Source organism: Bombus pascuorum, chromosome 2 (genome assembly GCF_905332965.1).
Source record: "Bombus pascuorum chromosome 2, iyBomPasc1.1, whole genome shotgun sequence".
NCBI lineage: Eukaryota > Metazoa > Arthropoda > Insecta > Hymenoptera > Apidae > Bombus > Bombus pascuorum.
In genome coordinates, this window is record NC_083489.1 from 427,906 (window position 1) to 448,790 (window position 20,885).

General features: G+C 33.2%; 5 protein-coding genes across 7 annotated transcripts; 2 read left to right on the plus strand and 3 right to left on the minus strand.

The window, feature by feature from the left end:
- Window positions 1–145: 145 nt before the first annotated feature.
- LOC132916190 (uncharacterized) lies at window positions 146–3,599 on the minus strand. 3 transcript variants are annotated; one of them, XM_060975973.1, is made up of 8 exons: window positions 3,464–3,599; window positions 2,145–2,526; window positions 1,891–2,111; window positions 1,542–1,775; window positions 1,402–1,468; window positions 1,150–1,311; window positions 845–950; window positions 146–769 (listed from the first exon to the last, which is right to left on the minus strand). In XM_060975973.1, exons 1-8 carry the CDS (start codon window positions 3,555–3,557, stop codon window positions 677–679), a joined length of 1,359 nt encoding a protein of 452 aa, XP_060831956.1. In that variant the 5' UTR covers window positions 3,558–3,599; the 3' UTR covers window positions 146–676. The 3 variants fall into 3 exon arrangements, with proteins under 3 accessions (XP_060831956.1, XP_060831955.1, XP_060831954.1); XM_060975972.1 differs by having other exon boundaries at window positions 845–932; window positions 1,891–2,526; XM_060975971.1 differs by having other exon boundaries at window positions 1,891–2,526.
- A 1,151-nt stretch (window positions 3,600–4,750) lies between these two features.
- Window positions 4,751–8,931, minus strand: LOC132916186 (solute carrier family 53 member 1-like). The gene is made up of 11 exons (XM_060975966.1): window positions 8,703–8,931; window positions 8,438–8,591; window positions 8,076–8,335; window positions 7,745–8,006; window positions 7,509–7,684; window positions 7,348–7,449; window positions 7,055–7,292; window positions 6,779–6,973; window positions 6,538–6,707; window positions 6,331–6,464; window positions 4,751–5,383 (listed from the first exon to the last, which is right to left on the minus strand). The coding sequence occupies exons 1-11, from the start codon at window positions 8,769–8,771 to the stop codon at window positions 5,143–5,145; spliced, it is 2,001 nt and encodes a 666-aa protein (XP_060831949.1). The 5' UTR covers window positions 8,772–8,931; the 3' UTR covers window positions 4,751–5,142.
- A 99-nt stretch (window positions 8,932–9,030) lies between these two features.
- Window positions 9,031–12,452, plus strand: LOC132916191 (methyltransferase-like protein 17, mitochondrial). The gene is made up of 11 exons (XM_060975974.1): window positions 9,031–9,174; window positions 9,354–9,507; window positions 9,604–9,988; window positions 10,079–10,238; window positions 10,307–10,450; window positions 10,527–10,595; window positions 10,662–10,800; window positions 10,916–11,054; window positions 11,132–11,701; window positions 11,791–12,008; window positions 12,129–12,452. Exons 1-9 carry the CDS (start codon window positions 9,130–9,132, stop codon window positions 11,256–11,258), a joined length of 1,362 nt encoding a protein of 453 aa, XP_060831957.1. The 5' UTR covers window positions 9,031–9,129; the 3' UTR covers window positions 11,259–11,701; window positions 11,791–12,008; window positions 12,129–12,452.
- Window positions 12,453–13,963: 1,511 nt separating this feature from the next.
- LOC132916188 (probable cytochrome P450 303a1) lies at window positions 13,964–16,791 on the plus strand. Its single transcript, XM_060975969.1, has 9 exons — window positions 13,964–14,159; window positions 14,333–14,584; window positions 14,675–15,116; window positions 15,240–15,420; window positions 15,486–15,594; window positions 15,673–15,853; window positions 15,966–16,083; window positions 16,166–16,304; window positions 16,397–16,791. The coding sequence occupies exons 1-9, from the start codon at window positions 14,075–14,077 to the stop codon at window positions 16,576–16,578; spliced, it is 1,689 nt and encodes a 562-aa protein (XP_060831952.1). The 5' UTR covers window positions 13,964–14,074; the 3' UTR covers window positions 16,579–16,791.
- Window positions 16,792–16,987: 196 nt separating this feature from the next.
- On the minus strand, window positions 16,988–20,874 carry LOC132916189 (alpha-1,3-mannosyl-glycoprotein 4-beta-N-acetylglucosaminyltransferase B). The gene is made up of 10 exons (XM_060975970.1): window positions 20,407–20,874; window positions 19,420–20,051; window positions 19,286–19,332; window positions 18,897–19,207; window positions 18,690–18,820; window positions 18,479–18,586; window positions 18,195–18,388; window positions 17,994–18,130; window positions 17,811–17,926; window positions 16,988–17,710 (listed from the first exon to the last, which is right to left on the minus strand). Exons 2-10 carry the CDS (start codon window positions 19,951–19,953, stop codon window positions 17,681–17,683), a joined length of 1,608 nt encoding a protein of 535 aa, XP_060831953.1. The 5' UTR covers window positions 19,954–20,051; window positions 20,407–20,874; the 3' UTR covers window positions 16,988–17,680.
- Between the last annotated feature and the right edge of the window lie 11 nt (window positions 20,875–20,885).

Below are 20,885 nucleotides of genomic sequence, written 5' to 3' on the forward strand. Positions count from 1 at the left end.
AACTTAATTTTTACGAACGTTGTAACAACTAAATCCCAAATGTACCATTAACAACCACGATAATTCTATTAGCCTAAACCGAAATTCTGATTTAGAACGTAGTATATCTACTTTTAAGTTATTATTACTAGACACTTTCAAATCATAGAGGGATAATAAATTTCTTCGGTGGACGAACAATAGTTATCGATAGGTAGAGAAAGGAAGAGTTGGTGAGAACATGCGATAAACGTTATTACTATATTGAAAAATTATAATCAGGTATATATAGTGATATTAAATGTTATACGTAGTTATAGTCTCCAATCCGTACTCTATGTTGCAAGTCTAACGGTGAGTAGAAAAATAATGTCAATCATATGGCTGATCGTACTTGCTATGAAAGTACAAACTATAGTACATCATGGAGTTAAAAAATATGTGTTTTCAAATAAACACGATAGTTTTTAACGACGTAGAATGTTCATCGTTTCACGTGGTAAACTCTTTCACAAAACGCAAAAATGGTCTCGTGTCGGATCTTTTGGTTAATTTTCTATCTCGACTTCCCGCGTCGTACAAATATTAAAGTTGCGTACATTCGATATATAGATAAACGTTTCCGATATGGTACGTTAACAGTGAGCTAAGCACCAGAAAAAATATTAAAATCAAATATATTTGGAATTTAGTCAAACTATATATGGTCCTCTTCTTTGTTAGTTTGTGCTGGTGTCGCCGGTGTTGGATCATCGTGGAATAACGGATTCTTTACTTCCATTTCACCAGTCTTAACAAAAACACATTAGCGATGTAACATCGTTGTACGATTCTAGCGATCTAACTAAGTATAAATGTAACTTACAGAAGCCAGTCCTGGGCATTCGTAAACGGTGTAGTCTCCTTCCTCGTTTTCCTCCTCGCTCTCTGCTTCGGATACAGAGCCTGGGTCTCTGGTTGCAGAAACACGACTACACAAATCATTATCCAAACAATACTCTCTAATTAGAATAAAACTTTTAAAAACCGCTTTGACACTTGCAAAAGTTGGACAAAAATTCTCACTGAGCATTTCCTATACCCATTTTCTTTTAAAGATCGCGATAAATCGAAAACATGAGACAAGGATAGTTGTTCGCGTGCTTCAAATGCGTTATTCGAATGACTTACTTTTCCATAGCGATGATTTGTTGTTTCTGATGTTGGAAGTGGTACATCTGAGCAGACTGCGCGAGTCTTTGGTCTCCGGATGGTGATATCTCTTTGTTCGGGCCGGTTATACCGTAAGCTGGATATTCTATATCAGCAGCCGCCTTAGCACCCCGTTTTAACCTGTTAAAAATCGAACGGTAACGTTAATCAAACCTTTAGAAATCAGTTGTACGATCGTTTATTAACGTGAAATATTATTTATTATACTACCTGCACCATGTCAAAGCGACTAATACCAGAGCAAACATCGCCGCTGCGCTGCAGCCAGCAACGACAGCTAGAAGGAAACGGGGCAAATTTGACGTTTCGCATAATTCCAAGCGATAAAGAGAATCGATAAATTGATTTACCAATAAAATATATATCGTTATTCAAATCCTGGTTTACAGGTACGAACATCGGGTTGTACTCCATACGTCGTTCCAACTCCGGTATCACGATCACCGACGTATCCTTAAATTTGGACTCCATGTTTCTCGCCTTCTCCTGTTCCATCGTGTGTCCTTTTCCAATCGCTGTATTCTCTCGTTCCCACTTCGTATTATTTTTCATCGATTGCTCAAAATCCGAGTTATCTTCGTTATCTGTTAATCACAAGGGAATATAGCGATAACAAAGAGAAATAGGAAAATTTGCAAAATGTTATACGCGTATGAAAATAAATTAGTAAAATATGTATATTTATTAAGTTTGACGTACCTAGGAAAAAAGGAGCATCCTGATAATATCTGGGATCATCGGGCTTCACAGCGAACGGTTGTCTATCGCGTAAATTCGAGTCGAAAGTAAAATCCGGAGTGGTCGCTTCCAGCTTTTGTATCTGTATATCATTTTTGCCGTACTCGTTGATCGATCCACTACTGTAACTCCCGTGAAATTCCAACGGTTCCTCCTTCATTCCCCTGTCCAAGTTGGTCTCGTCGAAAGACAAATGTTTCGATAATGGATTCCGATCGTATCCGTAGTCGTCGTCTTGAAGACTCGTATCCTCGCCATTCGTTTCACCGGGAAGATAAGGCAACTTAAAGTTTGTATAATCCAAAGAACTTTCGAGCGGGTTCAACTCGTATAACGAAAAATAATGCTCCCTTTCTTGCGGTAATTCGTTGACCGGCTCGTTGTATCGCGTTTGCCGATAGTTCCATCCTTTCGCTTTCTCCTTTCTTTGAATATCCGCCAAGCTGCCTTTGTTGATCAACGCTTCCAGAATATCCCTCTCCTTTTGGCGTTCCAATCCCAGATGATGCTTCTTGCGAGCTTGATTCGCCAACAGTGAGAGAAAATGCGTTCTCTGCCCTTCGAGGTACTTCATCAATTGTCTAAAAGCGATATCATCTGAAAAAATGATCACGTTATTGTTTCCATCCAATCACGTAGAAATTCATTTTCCTACGTGCAACTTGTTGCGTCTTAGTTAGTAGGTCTCGGTGTACGATTTCACAGCTATTTTTATTACTTATTAAATGTAATAAACTTATTAAATGCGAAACGACGTTTCAACAAACTATACGACACTCACAGTTATCGGTTTACTTCCTAATGATATCGTAGGAACTTGTACAGGAAGTTTCTGCGGTTAACAGCCACGTCGTTTAACGCACGACGCGACGCGTGCATTGCTGCAACTTTGATAAACGTATTTCCATTCCGTTGGAAACTATGGTACGCGGACCGTATAGTCGTGTACAAGACAAATCCTCTTTGTACGTACGTACGTACGTACGCCCAAGTACACGTATATCGTTTAACTAAATTTCTTAACTAAGTTTCTAAATAAATCATATATTCGAAGATGAACGGGTAAATTATTCGATGGAACCGTGTTCCGAAAGAAAAATTAAATCCAAATTAAAGAAGGACGAGCAACAACCGTTCGACGTTGAAGTCGTCCACGCGAAAACATATGCAAACTTTGAACGAATCGAAACGTCCCTCGTAAAACTTGAAATTTAAAACTTTCGCTCGAACATGAAAAACAGATGAAAAATTGATAAGAGATGGGACTAGTGTGGCAGAAAATTGAAAGAAAAAGCAACGCGAATACTATCGATTGCGTCGTGACGATGACATTCGTGCTATCTTGCAAGGTATCGTCTCATCGGATCATGTTCGAACGTTATTACGAATTCAACGAACTTATAGCAAGACAATAGCGAAAACGTAATAAAAAGAAGCAAAAGATCGTGAACCTTGAATCGAGAGCAATGCTACACCGTGGTGTCATTACCCTCGAAAAGAGCAGTGTTTTCGGGCGAACGGACGATATGCTCACCTCGATAAAAATTCAATTCACCAGTAGAGAGGGTGACTAGAATGCAGCAGGGTAGCAGTAGCCATGTGCAGGTGCAGAGGGTCGATGTCATCATCACCGTTTCAACTGGCAGGTGTCAGCCAGGTGTGGTATCCACAGGTTTTTATCGTCGTCCCGTCCGTCGTGGTTCCATATGTAAGCACGTCGTTTCATTGAGGGCAGACAGAGAGTTTGCGCGGTCAAGTTCCGCTGCAATCAATACCGCTATTACCCTTTCCACCACGATATCGTCGTCGATGAAACCGACACTTGCCCTTCTGCAGACTTGTTTCCGTGTTCGATGCCCCGCGTCTGTAGCTTTACCCTCGAGTTCTGTCCTATCGCAAATACTACCTATATCTGGAAATAACATTTACCACGGTAGCCACCATAAACCTATGTATTGGACATGGCGCGGTGTTCTTAAAATTCCCAACTAATCGAATATTTGAAGAAATTGTAAGTACGATGGCATTTTCGACTTGACAATGCATCGATATACGCGTTAATGGAAAGTTTTATATTGTTTCTAACGGTCAACGGTTGGAATACTTATCTCCTTTTAAAGCTTTTAAAGTATTTCAATTGATTTCTTAAACGATCTATATGTTACGATAACGATGATCTATATCTTCTATAACAAAAGTAGGATTACTTAATACCTTTATCCGCTTATGTCTCGATACGTGCGAAAGGCATTCGAAAAAGTCAATAATATCGACTCGTAAAACACTTAAAAATCTGCGGCGAGAAATAAACGACACTCAAAGTATAAGAATATGTACTTACGAAAAGTTGTACTAGAAATGAAATACAATCCTTGAAAAGTAAATCGTTGATCCTTTCGATATTTGATCCTTTGCCTGTTGTTTGAACGATATTTTCTTTCGTAATATGATGCGATTGATAATAATTTCACCACTATAAAAAAAGAAATTCCATCACAATGCCTTGTGAGCGTTTTCGTCACTGTACCATCGATGTACTGCTGATCGCAACAACTGTTCAACGTATATTAACATCATGTCTATGTATATCCGACTCAAATCACACACGATACCAGTCGCCATTTAACGCTTCGTTTTATTCAGCTCAGCTCTTCGAAGTCGATAGAAGTATTTTGAATTACGCTCGGGTTAACTCGAAGGAAAATAACATTATTATTTTCTATCAAAATAAACGAAAATTAACGTTGAAACGATAAACAAACGATAATTACGAAGAAGGAGATAGAAAAGCGTATTTATTAAGAGAAAGAATTCCAACAACTTACTAAAAACATCAAAATACTTTATTTTAATTACAATTTGTAATTGATATTTTGTACGATTAAGAAAAATTCGTGTTTATTCGCGGTGTATTTACCGTCACATTTTGAATTTAAGATTCTGACATGTTCAACGAACATCTCGAAACTCTCGAAAAATTCATACACGAAATTATGGCAAGAATACAAGCATAGCTATAGATGTTGTATAACAACTTGATAATACACTCACGAGATTTATACATTTACCACGTGTTACATCTAACTCGTAGAATCATTCTGATACATACTTGTACTTTAACGATACGAATAAAACTATTATTTTCTTTACATTTACAGAGAGAAATCGATTAATATGCAACTTTTTTAAATCGCTTGTTGTACTTGAGTAGGTTTATGTATCAAGATCACAAATTAGAGATTCATCTCTAGAAAATGTGCGTGATGTCTTTTTATCCCCTACGTTTTGCTTTCTCTTCCGGTTGGTCACCCCGTCCGCTGCATCCATCATCCTCAAGATTTGAGTTTGATCAGAGCAATCAACCGGTGCAACAGATATATCTCTGACAGCTCTGAACTTGCCGCAATTATTCAGGTGTTCGTTTTCCAAACGGAAAAAATTCCATACAAATCTCCTATTAGGAAGGAGCAGCAATTACTTCGAAATCAAAATTGTACGTGTAATCGATCTTTATGCGTGACAACTTCGGATGTGATAAAATGATGGATAAATACGAGCTTGAAAGCATAAATTAAACCATTAGTTGACTTAACATGCGAAACATGCAAGTTAGTATATAATATACAAATACGGAAAAAAGAATTCATTTCATTGATAAATGGAGGCTATACATTGTGTGTGTATATATACACATGAAAATGATTATGTTTACAAATTAAAGTATACAAGAATAAAAGATGCAATTACAAGATGACAATTTCAATGATCACGAAACGCCGTCCTTTCATCATCGTCGCTGTTCGTACGATCCATAAGATGTATAGCAGCCTTCGGTTGATCGTGCTCATTGCGTCTGTAAGGCCCTATGGAGATATCTCGGACAGCTCGAAATTTGCCTACATTGTATAGGTGTTCGTTTTCCAGACGAAAATAATTCCATATGTACCTTCTATCAACTGATTAGTAAGGCGAATTGATACATAATATTTCTTATGATAAATAAAAACGTTTACGTAGTTACTGATGATAAATCGACAATAATAAAAAATTACTTAAACGTTTAACGAAGATGGAAGAAAAGATTAATGCGATTAATGAAATACACGATGGAATAAATAAAACAGGGATAAAAATTAAAAACAAACAAAAATTTTATTTTGTTGTTTATTATGATTTATTAGTTGTTTCATTTAGTCAACATCGCTTTATAAATCTTGCGTGACTGAAATATAAAATGATTTTAAATTTCATGCAAACGAAAAATGTCATGAAGCTTGTCTAAAAATGAGACTACATAACGATGTGCAGTATGAAATAGATCATACATGGATGTACAGCCAAAATCGCAATTTCTAAAAATATGTCTATGTTGCTAACGATATCAACTTACTTCTAACTTACCTGAACACTTCCAATGGCGCAATTATAGAAACCATTAAATCTGCATGTACGTATCCCATTTCGGTGAGAGATAACGAAAATGCCCAACCAAAACGGAGTATGAAATCTTCGATTATTGCAAAATAATAATAGTACTACAACATAATATAAATATTACTGCATAGATATAAAATTACTATCTTAATTTATATAAACAATCAAACTTACCGGAGAGGAATAAACAATTTCTTCCCTTAGAAATTTATTTTCTCCTGCGTTATTGTCAAACAATCCCCAATCTAATTTTATATCCCATGTGTACGTGAAACAAGAACTCATAATACTTACGATTATCCATAAATAAAAATAGGGATTTTCGGTAGACATCGCGTAATACTCTGCAAGGTAGTAATTACTCTAGACGTATTATAATTTTTTCGTTATGTTAACTATTCTTAAAGGTACTTACTAGCGTTAGTTAAATGTAAATAAGAAAATACTACAACGAAGAAACTAGTAGCATATTTCGCAGCATTTACAAGGTGAGGAAAGGCTTCCTTTGTATCTCTATATCGCCGTAGACACTGTGCAAATCGAAACCATGCTGGCAAACAAGCTACAAATAATCTCATTGATAATTCGCGCATTATACAAGTTTCTGCATCTACCAAAAAATACATCGATTAGGTAATTACTGACTTCTGTTGAGCTGTAAAATTATAATTTACAATATCTAATTACGAACCAGTGACGTCGGTCCACGAAGAATTTTGCACATAAAAGCAAACGAAATATTGAAAATCTAAGAAAACAGTATTTAGCGAATTAAGTTGATCAGCAAGCCAGAAGTCAGCAAATCCGACATAGAAAAATGGAGCGCAAAATATTCTACCCAAGACACGGAGTGCCCAAAATCTAGCTTCGTAACGTAATGTTTTTGTTGGATTGAACAAAAACAAAACTAGTAATATATACAACAACATCTGAAACATAACTTACATATATCTTTTAATAATTTTATATATTACAAAGACTTACAGGCTGAACAAATGGTGGTATTCCTAATGTTTTGCTGTATAAAAATCCCAAAATTGATAGAGACCAAACCAATCCAAATACACTAGCCATTTCAATAATGTGCTAAAAATATATTATATATGTCAGTAACTTACATACATAACATTTACAAAGTATACAACCTGTTCCGATAAGTGATTACGGGGATCCAGTTCAAATATTAAAACGTGATTTACACCGGAAGATCTCCATCCATATACATTAATTCCCATGAGAAAAAGGAACTGAATCATAAGAAGTGGTCCACGATATAATCTACACAAAACTCGCCAATTATTGTTGTCGCTGTAACGTGCACCTATCAAACGATACAAATATTAAAAACTTCTTTATACGTGCGTTGCGTGTGTCTGGCTACCTGAAAGTACCACTGCTATAAGAAGAACCACAAAAGCCCCTGAAAAAAGTCCCACTTTGAATGTAATCCATGGAGAAAGCTGTTCTCCGAGCGGAGGGACTCTTAAACGTTTCATAGCACGTTGTCTGTCACCATGTTCCAAATCTCTGGTAACCAATGCTTCTGTTTCTGCAATGAGTCTGTCTATGTCTTTGTGCGTGTGAAATAACGCTGTATCTACATGCTCTGCTCTCCATTTTGCTCCAAGATCTATATTTAAAAGCTAACGTAACAATTTTCTATTAATTATTGTAAATACAAACTTTTATATACATTAGTTGTTTTTACTCACTTTATCGTGTTTTTTTAATATCTTTCTAAATCCAGTAAAATTAAGATTCTGGTAATTTTGAAGTAAAATGAGAAAGAGATAAAATTCAGAAAAAGCTAATTTCAGTTCTTGAAGTTTTCGTGCTGAAACTGGCTTTTTGTGCAGAATATTGTTACGGTAACGGATTTTACGACTTCCCTGTACCTGCTCAGAAACTGACAGAATTTCACTTAATTCATTGTTGAGGGTTGCAAATCTACGTGTTGCTTCTGCTAATTTTTCTAACGAAATAGACAAATAATTAATATACTTATTAATTAATATTGTAAGATAATTAAATAATTATTGCAAGAATGAGAAATGAAAATTAATGAAAAATTTACCTGAATAAAACGTATTTATCTTTGCCAATTCCTTATCACAATAGTGAAAAAATTGTTCGTCAAATTTGCTAAAATAACGTTCTAATATGTGGGATTCCGTTATATCTGCAGCTGGTGCTTGTTCTACTGCAGCATAGAGCAATGCTTTCATTTCCTATAAAATAGTATTTTTATTTTAATATACATTTCTTAAAACGTTCGATTATTAACTACCAATTTATAAAGTTGACGTTAGATCGAAAATAAATATTTCTAATTCTTTTACCTCGTAATTTATATATTGTTTTCTCCATTCTGGTGTAATATGAGCACTTAAGTGCTCTGTGAATTTCATTTTTTTGTGAATTAATTAATTCGACAACTGTAGTGTTCGAATTTCACCGACTGTAGCGGTGCACATATATCACGATTAATTGTATATAAAGGAGATTCATAAATTATTTTAGAAAAAACATGTCAAGCATACGATAGATACCTTTACGTAGAATTTCTTTGAGGTTATAGATTATACATATACTACATTATATTGTAATATTATCATAGTTTGTACGACTCATCGAATTTTGAATATTCATATTGTTGTTTTAATTAATGGCATTAAAGTTAGTACGTCCTTATATTATAACTGTTAATATTTTATATATAGTTTTTTAATTGATAGAAAAGCAATATTCAGAAATAATATTATTATCATGTCAACAAGATTAACTTTTTCGGGATATAAACAAATGCGATGGGTAATTAAGAACATTTATATTAATACATTGTTCTTATAGGAATAATCATAGCTTATTATTTTCCATTACTAAGTAATATAAGTTTATGTCTTATTTTTTTATTTTATATTAATTATCATGTTATATTACTAAGTATATATATGAAAGCACAAATTTAGATATTGCTTTCGTTTTATTAGTTCTCAACAAAACAAAAAATGGAAGTTATAGATACTGTGAATAAATCACTTTCAAATAATAGACTTAAACATAAAGAACACCCAGGTATATTAAAACCTAGACAAGTACAGCAACCAAGTTGGCTTGCAGACACAGTTCGAAACATTCTACACGGTAACAAACTTAAAAAAATATGTTGTATATCATTAATATAAGATTTTATGATTGTTATGTTTAAATATTTCAAATATTAACTTTATACTTTTACAGATAGAACCGTTTCATTACAAGTCATATCTGCGAGCAGTAAAAAATTAGCAGCACATCTACATAATCGAAAGCTTCCACCAGAAAAGAAAGATATTCGTTTGAAAATGAAAGAAGTTCAGTCAAGATTTAACCAACATGAAATGCAAGATTCAAATAACGATGATGAATTTAAATACTCAGAAGCTAACAGGCTTCTTAAAAGTATTGTTTATAATTGGGCACCGATTCAATACGATAGTTACACAAGCTTAGCATATTTAGTTAATAGAAGTATGCCTGAATATTCTGTTTTGTATAAAATTTTCAACGAAATTGTTAATAATGATAAAAATTTCATGCCAAAGACATTATTTGATTTTGGTTCGGGTACTGGAACAGTTATGTGGTAAGATATAATATACATAAAAATTATTTTTCTTTCTTCTAAAGATATCGAAGTAAAAATATTAAGGGAATATAAATCTAATTTTGCTAGGGCAGCCTCAAAATTCTGGGTTAATTCTATTCAGGAGTATTATTGCGTTGATATTTCTAAAGATATGCATGAATTGTCTGAATACCTCATAAAAAGAGCTATACCACAAGTTAAACCAAGATATATTTTCTATCGGCAATTTTTTCCTGCATCTCCAGTTGTAAGAATATAACTTACATCGTAATAAAATATCTAAAACAGAGTTTAAAGATGTTGTTTCTATTGTAGCCAACTTACGATATTGTAGTGAGTGCGTACTCTTTATTCGAATTACCGCATCAAATGTCTCGTCTTGAAACAATTTCAAAATTATGGCATAAAACAGAACAATATTTGATTATTATAGAACAAGGAACGAATGCTGGATTCAAAGTAAGCTATACACACTCTTAAAAATGTAATTGATTTTAAATAATGTATTTATAACTAATCACTTTATTTTAAGTAGCTAGTTAACGAAGCACGAGATTTTATATTGAAGTCTAAAAAAGCCTATGATGCTCATGTATTTTCACCTGTAAGTATTAATATAACCATCATCTTATGGTAGACACTAATTTAACATATAATATTAACATTTAAGTGCCCTCACGATAAAGAGTGCCCTAGGTATATGACAGATAAGACTCCTTGTAATTTTGAAATTACTTACCTAACATTACCTATTGGTGAAAACTCGATGTACAAACGTGAACGTTACTCGTATGTGGTACTCAAAAAAGGTACTTTAGCACGATATTAGATAATAATGTCAGTTACATGTAATGAAAATAATCTAGGAACAATAAATAAAATTCCCAGTATATATTTCTTTTTTAAAAATGTATAATTCTTTAGGTAACCGTCCTGAAAATGATTGTAAGTGGCCTCGAATTGTCAGACAAGTATTGAAACGTTCTAGACACGTTATATGCCGTATGTGTACATCTTCCGGAAAATTAGAAGAACAAATTTTTACCACATGGAAAAGTGGAAAGTGTGTATTATCTAAGTTTTAAAAAATATATTACAAAAGAATTTCAGTGGCGTTAATATAATGTTTTGCATTTTTAGAAATACATATCGTTGTGCAAGGAGTAGCGAATGGGGTGATCGTCTACCTTTTGAAATCGTAAAAGTAGAGGGAGAGGAAAAAGTAGAACAAGAAGAAGAAATAGAAAAAGAGAAAGAACATACATGAATAATTTATGCGTAATTTAGTAACTGCACAATAAAAAATATTTGATTATATTCATGTTTGACTGTGTTCGCTTAGAGACGCGTCTGCGGTGTGACTCGTCAACGAGAATCATAAATTCTCGTCTCGAATGTGCGTATGAATGTTCAGTGTACACGGGACGGTACCGTTTCACTGCGCGTCTTGTGCGGAAAGCTGAGTGTAAGTGATATATGTGGAAAAGATGAAAATTTGAGATGGACGAGCCTAGAACATGGGACAAGCGGATTAGTCAATTAAAAATTTCGGTGAAGAAGTAAGGGTAACGGTCATCGCTGTTAATTGGTTGGAAAAACTGATAGGAAAAAATGAGAACCGACCGCCCCAAACCGAAGCCCCCAAACGTAGATACGAAGCGTACTCTCGAGTGACGAACGCGGAAATCGCGCGTGTCCCAACATTTAATCGTTAGTTACAGTTAACAAAACCGGGGAGCGCCTCGATAATGCATCGTAAAAATAAAGGATTCGGTGGCAAACATTAAACCTTATTTCAGACAGATTTTAGGCAGAACAGGCAGAATTAATGGTAATAAAGATTAATTTTCGGCACGGCAGTAACGACTTCTTGGGGACTATCGCTGGTCCGAGTGAATGCGTTAAGGGAAACATAGACGGGAGAAGATACATGGCATCTTTAGAAAATTAGAAACGGTTACTCTCGAACGGTTGTTGTGACTGAAAAAATGACCGAGTGTTTATCGACTGGATCGCGGTACGGAACAATTTATTTGATCTTTTCAGTTTCATGCTTGATGCTCCTTTTATTTACTACAATAAAATTTACTTCTAAAAAGAGAATATTCCGATAAGATTAATTAATTTATTTATTTAGAAATCACGGGCACAAGCTCTATATTTGTACAATGAAGAGAAGTATTTGTAATAAAGACGAACAAAGCAAGCTACGCTATAGCAACTCGTTAAAAGTCAAATAATAGCAACGCTGATCGCCTGAACTTATAGTAAGATCTAGAGAAGATATCGACTCGTTCAAAAATACTACAATAGTTGCATAGTTTGGGAATTCTGAGATCGTTGGGAAAAAGGAGTCAACTCGGAAGAACACGGTATAAAGAACAAGCATTGCAATTACTAAGTCGAAGTAATCGAAGGACTGTCGATGTAATTATTAATGATTTTAAATAAAAAGAAAACAGCAACTTCCGCTTCTTCCAGTGTGCTTCTAAAAATTCATTTTGTTATTTACAGCTAGATATCGTTAATATGTATAACTTTCACTAATATTAATAAATTATTCTACTCGTGATGCGCGTATAATGGTTGAACTGTATTTAAATTGTATAAGATTGCTTTCAAATACTCCTCTTCGTATCCAACAATCTTTCATTTTACGGCCAGAAGATAACCGTATTAAGCTGTCTCATAAAACTGTTATTCAACAAGTTTTAACTGAAGATACAACTTAAAGCTGTTATCTTCTGTCCGCAAAATGAAAAATCGTTGGATACGAAGAGGGGTATTTAAAAGCCGTTTGCAGGCTGGACCACGGCCAGTTTTGCGTGCACGACAGAACAGCAAATTTCTCCAGATGTAAGGTAAGATCGATTTAAAGATACGAATAAACGTATCAGACAAATTGTCGCTTTGGTAATTTTTAATAATCTAAATTAAATGTAAAAATTGTTTCTATATCGATTTGCATTTTATCTAACTTTAAAACAAATTTTCTAAATTAATCATTGATAAATTATCGCGCTAATATTCGAACGCTATAAATTTATTATTCATAGACTTTGATTGTATTTTTTTGATTCGTTCGCAAAATTATTATTTATCAAGAAAATACAAGACGAAAGAAAATATGTTGAAAAGGGAGACAGTTGCATAGGAAAGTTTAGAAAGTAGTTTACAATAACGAAAATTTGATTGTCGTATGATTCACGAAATACTTAAACAGTGAAGATAAAAGGGCTGTTTTAATAAAAGAGGAAGAGGACAAAAAGTACAACTGGTCGCGATAATATTGTTGATAGTATTGTGTATCGTAGACATGGGATCGGTGATCGAAGATGGAATTGGAATATATCGAAAGAGATGACACGTTTGGAAATAGAATAAAAACGCCTAAGTGTATACACCGATTACGCAAAGAGTTATGAAACAATGAAAGTGAGAGCATGTTTCGGCCTTTCCGTGTAACTTTCTCTCACGAGTCTGCGTGCATGCCCACTTTCTTCCTCAAAAGCGCGGCGCAAACCCACGTTTCATAGTCGGAAACGGCAATCGAGGTGAGAGTCTCGTTTAATCACTTTCCCTTATCGAAACTATCGCAAGCGTATTTCTAAAAGTTTTTTTATGAAAATGTATCGATATGAAACGTTATATTCCGCTAAAGATACTATATAATTGATATGGTATATGCGGTCTAGAATTTATTTATGCAATACTCTGGTCTTTCGGGTTGATTTTTCTTTTTGTTCTCGAGTGATCTCAGATTTTCTGGCCCCGTTACTAGAATAGGCAACTTACTACGCAAATAATATCTCCGAAGGAGCTGGTTTCATAAGTTAAGGCAATCAGCGTTGTTCTTATAACGCAACTTCTTTCGCCCATCTTTTCTTCGACATCTTTTCTCTCATATATTTATATTCTTTTTTCATCTTTGCTTCCTTTGTTGTACATTCGTTATTCGTTATTGCTCCTCGTGCCGTAGGGTTTGCGGCCGTGATTTTCTAAATAAATAAACAAATACATTTGCGTTAAAATATCGAGTACCTTGTAAAGTAAACTTATAACGGTATTTATTTTGTTCGCAGTATGTTTTCCACGGTGGTGTTATGTATAATACTACTCTTACTGCTACTATATCTAGGATCGCGGAAACCGAAAGGATACCCTCCAGGTGTTTATATTCTCTAACTTATATTTCCCTTAATTTATACATTTTTAACTTCCTGCCCCAAGCCGATTATCGATTAGTAAAAAAAAGAAATCGAATAAAAAAATTATTTTCAACAATTCGATAAATATTAAGAAGAGCGCGGTCGGTGTATGTCTAATTTTCAAGGATTTTAGGTCCAAAATGGTGGCCAATTTTGGGTTGCGCCATCGAACTGATTCGTCTTCGCAAGAAAACTGGTTACATGTTCAAGACCTGTTTCACTTTATGTAAGAAATATGGACCAGTAGTCGGTCTGAAAATCGGCGTGAACCGTATCGTGATACTAAATGATTATGAGAGCATTCGAACGATGTTCGCTAATGAAGATTGCGATGGAAGACCGCTTGGTGTACTTTACGATGTGCGAACTTCCGGTTGTAGGAGAGGTAACTTCATCGGCATCGACTTTTTCTTTACTTATCTAATTAAATCAAAATTCATTTTTTATTTACGTATTTGGATCTTTTCGATTCAAGGATTAATTCTCGTGGATGGAAATTTGTGGATCGAGCAAAGAAGATTCGTGTTGAAACATCTCCGTGACCTCGGCTTCGGTCGGCAAGACATGGCTGTGATAATACAAGAAGAGTGCCGATCGCTCGTTGAACACATCAAAAAGTTAATTAACGACGAACGTAATAATCGAATAAACGAATCTAAAATGTATTGCAATAATAACGAGTATGACAATGGACAGATATATCGATTAATTGAAAAAGATAAGGCGAACGAGTCAGAATTAATGGAGAAGCGTACAACGAGCGAAAAGCAACTAAAAGCCTCGGATTTATACGTAGATGCTTACGAATACGTGGAAATCAAGATGGCTCGATCCCATCGTGCAACGATAATTCCAATGAACGACGTGTTTGGAATTACAGTACTCAATACTTTGTGGAGAATGATAGCTGGTAAAAGGTTGTTCATTGTCTGTTACCTCCAAGTATTATCTTATTTGATAGTTGAAATATCGATCCGGTCTCGTTGAAAGATCAAACAGTTTTTCAATAACAAAATTTATATTCGAGATATCTGATTCAGGTTTAATATCGATGACGAGGAGCTAACTTATTTCCAACGGATTATGACACAGGCTTTAACGAAAATCGATATGTTAGGAGCACCGTTTAGTCATTTTCCGCTATTGAGATTTATCGCGCCAGAAATGTCCGGTTACAAATCGTTCGTGGAGGTTCATCAACAACTGTGGGAGTACTTGAAGGTAAACGAAATACCATTTGAATACTGAAAGTCAATTATAAGAGAAGCTAAGTAATATAATTGTAGGATGAACTGGATAATCATAAGAACGGCTTTGTACCAGACTCGCCGCGAGATTTAATGGACGTATATCTAACTGTTTTGAACTCAAAAAATTATAACAACACGTTTTCAGGTATTTGAATATTAGAGATACGTTTTAAGAGTAATATTTCATTTAGATCGATTGTAATTATACTGAATTATGTTTCAGAATCTCAATTGCTTGCCATTTGTATGGACTTATTTACAGCAGGCTCAGAAACTACGTCCAAAGGTCTTTGCTTTTGTTTTTTATATTTAGTGCTATTCCCGAAAATACAGAAAAAGGCACACGAAGAAATAGATAGAGTAATTGGACGTAACAGACTTCCGACTCTAGAAGATCGAACGAGGTGATTCAGAAAGACAAAATTTGACAAAAATTTGATTCTAAGATTGCTATTAGAAAACGTAATATTTTTTATCGATCATCTGTATAAAATGTAATTAATTATCTCACTTTAGAATGACATATATGAACGCTATCGTCTTGGAATCATTGAGATTCTTCGCAGGAAAAACGTTAAACGTCCCACATAGAGCGCTAAGAGATACTACGATATCGGGTCATACGATACCAAAAGTAAGTATCTGATGCGACGAAAGATATCGAGTACGAAACAATTAAAATCTTTAAGCGAGTAATATAGCTAACGCTGTTTTAGAATACGATGCTTTTGGTAAATTTCAATAGAGTATTAATGGATGAATCATGGGGTGATCCCGAAAACTTCCGACCAGAAAGATTTATAGACGAAAGTGGTAATATTATTACGCCGCCCACGTACTTGCCATTCGGCCTCGGTACATATTTCAACATTATGAGACGTAATCATTTTCTTTTTTTTAATAATCATATGTTTAACACCGTTGTCTTTTTTTTTTTTTTACAATAGGCAGACGTCGTTGTATGGGGGAAAATTTAGCTAGAAGCAATACATTTATTATAGCTACTACTCTGTTACAAGCATTCACATTTTCCACAGTACCTGGAGAAGAACCATCGACGGAAGATCTAGTCGATGGAGTCACCATCAGTCCTAAACCATTCAGGGTAATGGTTTCTTTAAGGACGTAATTAAATACGAAAGCGTTTAAAATAATTTTACTCAAAAGTAATGGCAATTTTTAATCGACTCGATCCTTATACGGTTTAATCGATATCAATAAATTATTATGAAAATAATATCTCCGTTAATGTAAACTTATAATGCAGTATATGTAGCAAATAGCGTACAGTAATTACAATAGTCCTAAGTAAGCGTATATTTTAATGTTCAAAAAAATATATTTTATTTTATATGAAAATACATGTGTGTGTATATATTTATGTATGTATATATATATATATATATGTATATTTATAATAATATATATTTATATAAGAAGCTATACGAAATAAATAATACATATACGAGAACCATACAAACTTCAAATCACCGTTCGCTTTTTAATATATAACAAGTATTCAAATCTGTAGACATTAATAATATACCTTTAATAATATATTACAGAAAGTATATAAATTGTACATAATTACACATATTACAAATGTATATTTGTTTAACGATTTTTCCTTGTTTTACGAAAAGATAAATCACTTGTTTGTTCCACTGACCTTAACATTTCTTAAAATAGTCTGGCACTTATTTTTATCGCGACGTTAAGTATATGACATTCCTATTCGCATTAATAATATTGTGCGAGAGATTCAAGTCACAGAAACTTCCTTGTTCACTTACTAGAAATACCTACATAAAATTATAAGTGGTGTTTTGATCTTTGATAAATGAAATAATATATTGACTACGCAGGTACTGTTTCGATTAGAGAATTGGTAAAATTGGTCAAAAATTTCGTAGGTTGCTCGAAAACATACCTCGGAAAAAGAATTAAACATTTTTGCTAATAAAGGACTTATATTTATATCGTCCCGTTATGCGTAATGATGATTCATCTTATAAAAACAAAATTTTGTTAAACTCACTTTCTAAATTAAAATCAGATTTACTAAAGTATTATATAAGCTATCTCTCATGGTGGACGGTGAAAAATAATCTTTAATCTATAATCTATCAGATATGATGACACGAAAATAAAATTAAAAATAATTTAATAATTAACTTATATTATCCCTGTAAATGATGCCGAAAAAATTTTCGAAATATTTTTTCCGAAGGTCAACTAGGATGATCTTCGACTATATGAATCTGTTAATATAAAAAATGAAAAATAAATGTGAAAATCTGTGTAAATTTTACTTATATAACATTTATAAATATAACAACATTCTTTACTGACAAATGTTACCTCAGATAAGATAGCCCAATTTTCACTTTCGCTGTGTACTGTCAAACGAAGTATCAATATTTTCCCTAATTTTGGATCTACTGTTCCTTGAGCAATCCCAAGTGCGTCAAACTTTCCTAATTATAAACAGCGTTATATATATTATTAATTACATATGCCTATTTGTATAATATTGTACAATACCTATAATAACATAACCATCCTCGGTAATGTCATTACTGTTTCTATTCATGGATGCAGATATCTTTGTAAAGACCTCTACTGTAGTGTTATAAAATCTATCAGATGGATGCTCAGGATTTCCACTTCTAAATAAGTACCTGTATTACAAAAGTTAACGTCATAATTACTCGTTGCATAAAATATGATACGTGTTTAAAATACCTTTTTATAAAAATAGGATGGGAAAATTTGAATTTTAAATGGTCTCCAGGTTGCGGCAAAAGACCCCAAAAGAATGATTCACCTTTATAGGCCTTTTGTAATGTATATTGTTTGTAAGGTTTAATTTGTGTTTCTACTGTCGCTTCTGGATTTTCGTGCGCATAATATAATGTTATTTTTCCAAATTGTTTATCCTAAGCATAACATTTATAATAACTATAGAATGTAGAAAAAAAAGACCAGAAATATCATACGTGTAATTGTTTTCCTTTTAATATATGTACCTTCAATTTCTGTACTTTTCCTTTCAGCGAAGAGTGTGTTCCTATATGTTGAAAAAGCGAAGGTTTGTAGTGAACCCATAATTCTGCTTTAGCCATTTTACAATGTTTCTAAAATATACAAAACATTGATTAACTTAAATACATTACATACAAACATAAATGTCTTTAAAATATATTTCTTCCTAATTCGCTATTAAGTGTATACACTTACACTATCTTTGTCAAGACTACAAACTTTAGTTGATACCAAATGATCTAATAACCAGTCAACTGGTTTATCGTTATGAAACATTAAAAAAAATTGTATCAACCATGGCAGTTCTGCACATTTAAATAACTTTCCTGATAAAAAAAATTATGAATATAAAACAAAGCAATTAATTTTGGCAATTAACGCATCGATATCAATATAACATACCGATAAATCCTAATTGACAAAAGTCCAAAACAAACCAATTCTCTTTAGTTGCTATCTTTTGTAGTGCAAAAGATTTCATTGTTGTTATAAAATTCTTTTTAGCTAAAATATCATCTTCTAGTTGTACATAAAATGTTCCTTTTGTCTGAGCGTATGACATAAGAAATGCAAAATCTAAATTTTGTTTCGACCTCCAAACAACTCTTTGGTGGTCATCGCCTAAAGTATCATGCAATTTGGATAAATCTGGGTAATAAGATGCGGATGGAGATATTACATCAATTACACCAGCTTCAAATTCGGTTGGGAACCTGAGATATAAACAAATATATTAGATATATTAAGAAATGGATAGCATCAAACATTGCTATTTTTTACATATAACTTACTGAACTTCAATTTGTTTTGCAACATATGTTACATATTCCAAATCCGTCTGTAAAAATATATATAAATGATACATAGATAAAAATAGGTATAGTTCAATATTTCAAGGCAACTTTGTTATCTTACAAATACTTACTTCTGCAATTAACACGATGATTAAGGTATCTGCTGTCTCCACAGAATTCATGCGATCTAGTAAATTTTTAAGCGTTGCCATTAAATAACTTTGTACTTCTCTTTTAACTGTTGGTACACCAAGTACCATGCTAACTCCAGTGCGACCTTTACTCTGTACAAATGCTGGGCGTAGACTATTCGGATCGTTCAAAAAATGAGGAAGAAAGTTATATATAGATGGCAATTTTATGTTGGTCACATTTGATGTAGCATTGTTAAGTAAAAATTGAAGATCTGGCAAAATGTGATTGTTCTCTATTAATTGCAATAACTGATGTGACAATAAATTTATTTCTTCTTGACTTGTAATATATTTAGCATGTAAATGTTCCAATTTAGCTTGTAATTCTGCGATACTATTTTGCAAGACTGTTTCTTCATGCAACTCTGATGGTGATAAAAGGTTTAGAATGGCGCATGGTATTAATACTATTGAGAGTATGATCAAACATCGTCTTCTTATGGGTGTCAGAGCTACAAAATGAGGCGTCATCTTCTTGATACTAAATTCTACATGGTTATAGTCATAATCTTGTGGAATAAAAACAAATTCTCAATGATATCACATTATAAGTTCACACCATGGGGAACCTAAAATATATTGATATATGTAAATGCATTGTAATTAAACAACATAAAAGCTGAAAAAATAGAAAATCATGAAAATCTAAATGACATTGGAAATGAAAGATTAAAGTAACATCAAGTTTCAGATAACACAAAAGAGCAGATAATAAATTAAAAATTATATATTTATTATTATCTATAAAAATTATGTATGAAATATGAAAAAGGTAAACAAATTGTTTACAGATATACGATCATTTCCAAAATTGTACATTGGAAAGGAAAGCATCATCTGCACTAAAAACAGGAAAGAAAAGAACATGACAGGGATATATCTACTATGCCTTTAGTGTTTTGTTTACCGAAGATTAATATTTACCATGAAACATCATATAGTCTTCAATTCTTCGGATAATGACAAAGCAAAACTTATGAGACTTACTAGATTTAACGAATATCATTATCGATTATAAAGTGTTCATTTTAGACCGGTAGTTTTCTTCGATGAAAACCAGTATTATTTTCTTTTAATCGACAGTAGCATTTTGTTAATAATCTGTAAACTTGACTTTTTCTAAATATTATACTTTATTTGATCAAAGATTTGATTATATTGTGCTATTTTCAATTAATGTCCAATATAATCTCGGTAAAGACAATTTTCTTACTCGAAATTGCTCAGGGAAAAAAATTTTGGTCGATCGTTTTAATTCGTTCTGATTCATTTTACAACTAACGCGTCATTCGATTTTTTCATTCTCTTTCTAATGTATATCGCGTATTTTTATATAAAAATAGTATAAATTATATATTATGGTAAATTACTAACATTGGTTCTACATACGTATTATAGCATAA